General features: G+C 34.9%; 1 protein-coding gene across 1 annotated transcript; it reads right to left on the reverse strand.

Moving 5' to 3' along the window:
- Positions 1 to 1,360: 1,360 nt before the first annotated feature.
- On the reverse strand, positions 1,361 to 2,211 carry LOC115624779. The gene is made up of 3 exons (XM_030519611.1): positions 2,005 to 2,211; positions 1,787 to 1,944; positions 1,361 to 1,728 (listed from the first exon to the last, which is right to left on the reverse strand). Exons 1-3 carry the CDS (start codon positions 2,189 to 2,191, stop codon positions 1,414 to 1,416), a joined length of 660 nt encoding a protein of 219 aa, XP_030375471.1. The 5' UTR covers positions 2,192 to 2,211; the 3' UTR covers positions 1,361 to 1,413.
- Between the last annotated feature and the right edge of the window lie 3,789 nt (positions 2,212 to 6,000).

Consider the following 6,000-nt stretch of genomic DNA (forward strand, 5'->3'; position numbering starts at 1 on the left):
TATTCGGAATCTGAAACAGAATCCCACTGAAAGTGCACCTTACCTTATAATTTAAGTTTAAAAAATACTTAGAAGCCATGAGGGGCAATCCACGATGTATGCACGCTGCACTTAAATTATACTTGTACTTAATTTTAAGCTTTATATTTGGTAGACCGATCGTGAAATTCGATTATTTCTTCTTCGGCTGCTGCAGGACCATTCTAGTCAGTCATTAAGCAATTATGTGAACTGTTATGTACGAGTATGTTGTAAATATCAGGGACCGCGAATAATCATTAATTTGTCATTTTTTTAAAAACACTTGTAATGATTGCAGTCCCTGGTAAACGTTGTTAACTTTTGTTTAAGAAACTTACTATGTACATCGAAAGAAAAGTCTTTTATATAAAAGTTATATTCGGATATTTTAAATATTAAGTATTTGTGTACACTATATGTTTCTGGAATGTTGTGAAGTTGCACCAAAACTTGCAATTTCTGCAACCATACGAGTATGTAGACCGTAGATAGTGGACGGTACTTCTCTCCTATATAGGATAAATCAGAAAATATTCAGCAAATTATATATATATTATATATATATATACAGGTATACGTAATCGACATTCCAGCATTTGATAAGATGTTCAGGATTCGCGTCTGGCTATGCACCTTAAATATATTTCTTTAACGGCAGATGAATTCAACATATCTATATAAACGTTTACATTAATATATTAATACATTTATACAAATTAATTCAGAGATAATTACTAAAATAAAACATATAATACCCCTTTAATTATTATAAACTTAATTATAAAGGAAATGGGTAGAAAAATACTAATTTACAGTCTTACGATGTGAAATTGCTCAGCTTACTCATGAGAAAGAATGTTACTGTCGAGCAATTAAATATTAAAATACCCTTCCTGTACTCAAACAAACTTTCGTCACTGTCTTAAATCCGTTGTAATACGCGCGTTACGTTTGTTTCCGTAAATCCTTTTCTTATAAATTACTGATTTAGAAAAATAGAAATAAAAATGTAGCAAAGCTTAATTTATTTATATGGGGAATTGGGTACAATATCAACGACATTCTGTAGTGGTTCGATTTATAGTAGAAAATTCAGACATTCGTTTCGACCGGTGGACGGAACTTTTACGTAATGATGACCATGAATGTTATAAGATCTTGTCACCTGCAGTCATTCACCGATCCGCGATTGCAATGAAGTGCAATGCCCCAGGAGGCACTTGATATGTGAGTGATTTGTCCAGATTTGATAAACCAATCATGATTTTGTTGAGTGAAACGATTTCACGAAATTCTGATAAGTGTGCTAAGTCGAAGAGTACAGTACAACAATTACCCCTCAAATTGCCCAACAAACACGATTTTATTATTAAGCGTTAATATTATTTTAATCTAATTAAAAAATTTGATAGCCACCACGGCCAGAACTCCAACAAAGCTCAGCAGAATCTGAGGAGCAGCCGCACCCGATCGTACAAGGTCGAGGTCGTAGGAATTGCAAGCCCCAGACCCCAGTCCATCCTCTGATAAGCACAAGGAGCATTTGGAGTCGGCAAGACAATCCACCTGGTCCTTAACTTTTACAGAACAGCCGCGCTGGACATCCACGTCTGACGTTTGTCGGATATAGCAATAGGAATTCGGAGAAGTTGGCACTTCACAAGGCTCCGGTGTTAGGGTGCTTGCCGCCGTGTTGCACTGTGCGTTCTAAAGAGCGCTTACAGTTAGTATGATCTTGATGTGTAGCTGGATGTCTACAGCTTACCTCACTCCCCTTGCACTGTACGCATCTGAAATCGACGCGTCCTTTGTCGTTGCACAGACTGCCACTGCACTTCTGGCACTCCTTGGCGTCCGCATTCCCACATTTGGCACGCGATTCGACCGAAAGATGCAGAAGACATCCACGTTCCCTAACAGCAACTTAAATGAAAATATTAATATTCGTTTCTAATGGTTGTACCCACTGCTTGAACTACTTACAGCCATCGTAGACAGTTACACATAGGTCCAATTGATCGCTGCAAGTGGTCGTGGCATTGAGACGTGTTGTGCGCTGGCAGTTGATACCCTCACAGCTGTAGCATTGAAGGGACTGGGCTGCCTCCAACCCAAGCACCTGATAGCCCAGAAGTCCCAAAGCCAGGAGGTGAATTTCGATGCGCAGCATATTGATGTTTCTCTTTGGCTGTTCGGTGTTGAACTGAAACTTTTCCGTTTCATGTGCATTAAACATCGCCTTCCATTTAATTGTCCCACACTTGAAAACAATCGCACCATTAGTATAATACTTGAGGGACGAATCTCGAGATGTTCCGCCTGCTGATAAGTCACATTTTGCATTACAACGATTTGTTGGAACACCTTTCGAGTACATGCCAGTGTAGTGGCTACTTGAGGTTGGGTAACATTTTCGCTGGAGCTTATCTGAAGTAAATATTTACGTGAATCACATTGTTAACATTTTTCATTATTATATTTATTTATTATTTCGTATCGCAACCAATTACCTATTTGTTGTGCCGTGTCGTATTTCTAGATTTGATCAAATAGTGCTTTATTCGGTGTTTCACGAGCATTTTTCGATCGTTAATTTCGCCAAAGGGTGGTTTTATTTTCCCGTGATTCATAATATTCGGCCATTGCCCAGCCAATCGAATTTTATTGTTCAAATTATTTGAGCTTTATCAGCCTTATCGCTTCAAATGAATTGCTACACAGTTTATGACTTTAGGCAAGGTGGACAAGAAGTGTTTGCTTTAATTTATAGAATACACGTGGTGGCTTTATCATCGAAATCGAGTCAATTCACAATTAGTTTTCAACTACTGACCCAGATGAGCAGGTTGTGCAGTGGAATACACTCAACTATGCTATTTCCTTTACTGTGTGTAAGGGTTTTACTATTACTAAAAATTAGGTGTTTCTGTAATCCAAACAATTACGTTTTCAGAGGAAGCATTTATACCTCTAGTGTTTAAAAATAGATTTCTATGTTTCTAACTGTTAGGTCGATAATGAATAAGATTGATATGATTGTAGATCACAAATCACATTTACAATTCTGAATTTATGATTCAAGCTTTTATAGTTTCCAAGAGCAAATGGAATCGTGATTAAGATCTCAGTAGAAACATAGTGATACGCATTCTGCTTCGAAGCCAATTTACCATTAAGGATCCATTTCCCGAAAGTTATGAGGAACACGCTTGTTGAATAGTATGTATTATAAACAAATCGTTTTGAACTTGTTATAGGGTGCCGATTTAATATGATTTGAAGTAATTTCATAATAACATTGATATCATGGGGAATTCGCTGTTAATATAAGTAGATAGAAATTCATTTATTTCCCTAATTGTGCTTCCCCAGCCCATTAGGGTTTTATAACTACTCGTATAGCATTCGGAAAATATTCTGCCACCTTTAAAAATATGGATCGGCTAAGCCCCTTTTCAAACCTTCCACTCTACAACTCCCGTAATTCTTGGAACTGTAAATCCACATTTGATTATTTTAACTCTAAAGAAAGTTATAGCCATAAATAGGCATATTTATAGACATATTTAAATTGAATCCCGATGTAAATTTATGCTATTTGAACGGTACATAAATATATGCATTATTATTTTCATTATATCAATTCATTAAAAATTCATCTTTAATTAACATCTTTTGTTTACATTTGTGGGAGTGTACAAAGGGTATTTACGAGTTGGGCCCGCTCGACTCTCTAGCACTTTAATCTATTTCAATTTGATATACAATATATAATTCCTCATTGCGTCACTCTCGAATCACACGCAGATATTTTCCGGTTCCTTAAATCTTTTTCGATTTTATAGAAACGAGGGAGTGCGGTGCGCGGTTTGTCCAGAAATCTGCCGTTTGCGTGATCTATCATATTCTATCTAACGTTCGCATTATATTCTCCTATGTAATCTTTTGTTTCTATACATACAAGTAGTTATGTACAAAATGTACATATGAATATATGTATATAAATGAATGCATTTGTTTATATGTATGTATGTTCATACGAATAATACTTAGTTTCTGGTTCCTAGCAAAGACAGTTAGTCTCTATAGAATTTTTTTGTGGGAAGGGAACATAAAAATATTATAACCAAATACAAGCTCTGCTATAAAATAATGACAATTTATTTTTAATAATCTTGATCTGTGTTTTGCGGTTGATTGCGATTCATTAGAAAGTTATTTAATAATAGAAGACCTTGGGGTAAATGTTTATTCCACATTGAACTTTAATTTTGACATCAGCATGGACGCCAGTTCATGCACTGGCGAAACCTATTGTATCAGCACATAAAGGTTTAAATTAGATCTATTGATAAGCTATTGAATTATACTTTCAGAATTTGAATTTACATATTAAAAAGGATGCCCTTTACGGCTTTTACAGCGGTTTGTGTAAGTTTTTGGAAATAGATTTTTTTGTCCAAGGATGATGCTCAATGATCGTGAGGAAAAACGAGGAGGCTTAAAAATATAGAACAAAGTAAACAGGGGTTTTTTGATAGGCTCTTCTGTAAGTGACTGCTTCGTTAGAATTAAAATTTACAATTAAAATTTAATGACATATGCTCCACTAGAAACACAGTTATTGCGTCATCGGAAATGAGCATCAAACAAAGAACAAAAATTGAGTTCGTTTGTAAATTTGGTACAATTTTTTCAATAAAGTTTCAATTGATAAAAAAGTTTATGGTGATATTTGCATATCTCGGGACAGAGTCCATGAGCGGTCTATGCGAATCAAGAATGATCGTGACAGTTTGGATTTTGAGGTTGACCATTCATAATTCGGGATTACCGAAGTTTTCGAACAAAAAATTGCGTGAGTTTTTAAAATTTCTTTGATGAAAACAATTAAAATAGAAGTCAAATCAATGATTCATCGCATTTTAATAGAGTAATTGTTTCAGGTTCTTTCTTTTTTGCGCACAAGTTGACTGATAACAAAATTGGTCGACACTTGTGACTAATCGCATTCCCCGAAATCGCCAGATAGGAAAATGCATTCATCGACTAAAAGAAAGCGCTATGTGGACATCTAAGCCTGCCAGCGAGCTAAAACACTTGTTCAACATGAAGTGAATTGAATCAAATATATTGATTCTTATTGATAAAAGACCTGTTTACTTTAACACGCACCTTATATGTATATGTAGATCAAAATCGGACGAAAGTTAAAAGTTTTTAGCAACTTTGTGCATTTTGATGAAATTTCAAAATATCAAGAGCCACCAAATAGAACTCATAAATGTCAGATTCTCGTAAGATATCTTATTAAATCCAACTGTTATCCTGCAAAGACATACCAAGTTTTGTGTCACCAGCTATTACAGTTCAAAAGTTCTAAGTGTTTAGTTAAGATATTTATTTTAGCTCATTCCTCCGTGCGTTTCCGTTTACACATACTACTACTGTATTTCAGGTAAATGACACAACATATTACTGTCAAATATATTTATTAGATGCAGGTGTTGTGAGATTTACAAATAAAAGCAACAATTACAATTAGGACTTGAAGGCCGTAATAAGTATCAAAGAACCATGAAAAAACAGTAAAGACTTTTAATAATCTTATGAAAACTGAGGACTAGCCTGAACAAATTAAATACGGGTAGATATGAAGAACGAGAATTCCAGTGTATGTGTTAATGTGTTAAAATGTGTAAAAATTCCTGTGCTAAACAGTAAATATGATTTTTTTGCAGCTATTCATTGTGGCTACAGTATTATAAAGAAACAAGTAAAAAAGCTAAAGTCGGGTGTCCCGACTTTGAAATACTCTGTACATATGTTTACAATAATTATAGAAAATACAAAAAAAAATAAATAAAAAAAAAATTTGATCGATTTTACCTCTCTCGGTATTCGAACTCACGTAAAGGGTGTATAATTGCACATTTACATAGCAATTGCGTCTGTGTGAGTGTATGTATGCCTATGCGC

This window comes from Scaptodrosophila lebanonensis, unplaced genomic scaffold (assembly GCF_003285725.1).
Source record: "Scaptodrosophila lebanonensis strain 11010-0011.00,11010-0021.00 unplaced genomic scaffold, SlebRS2 tig00000061-arrow-pilon, whole genome shotgun sequence".
In the NCBI taxonomy this organism is placed as follows: Eukaryota; Metazoa; Arthropoda; class Insecta; order Diptera; family Drosophilidae; genus Scaptodrosophila; species Scaptodrosophila lebanonensis.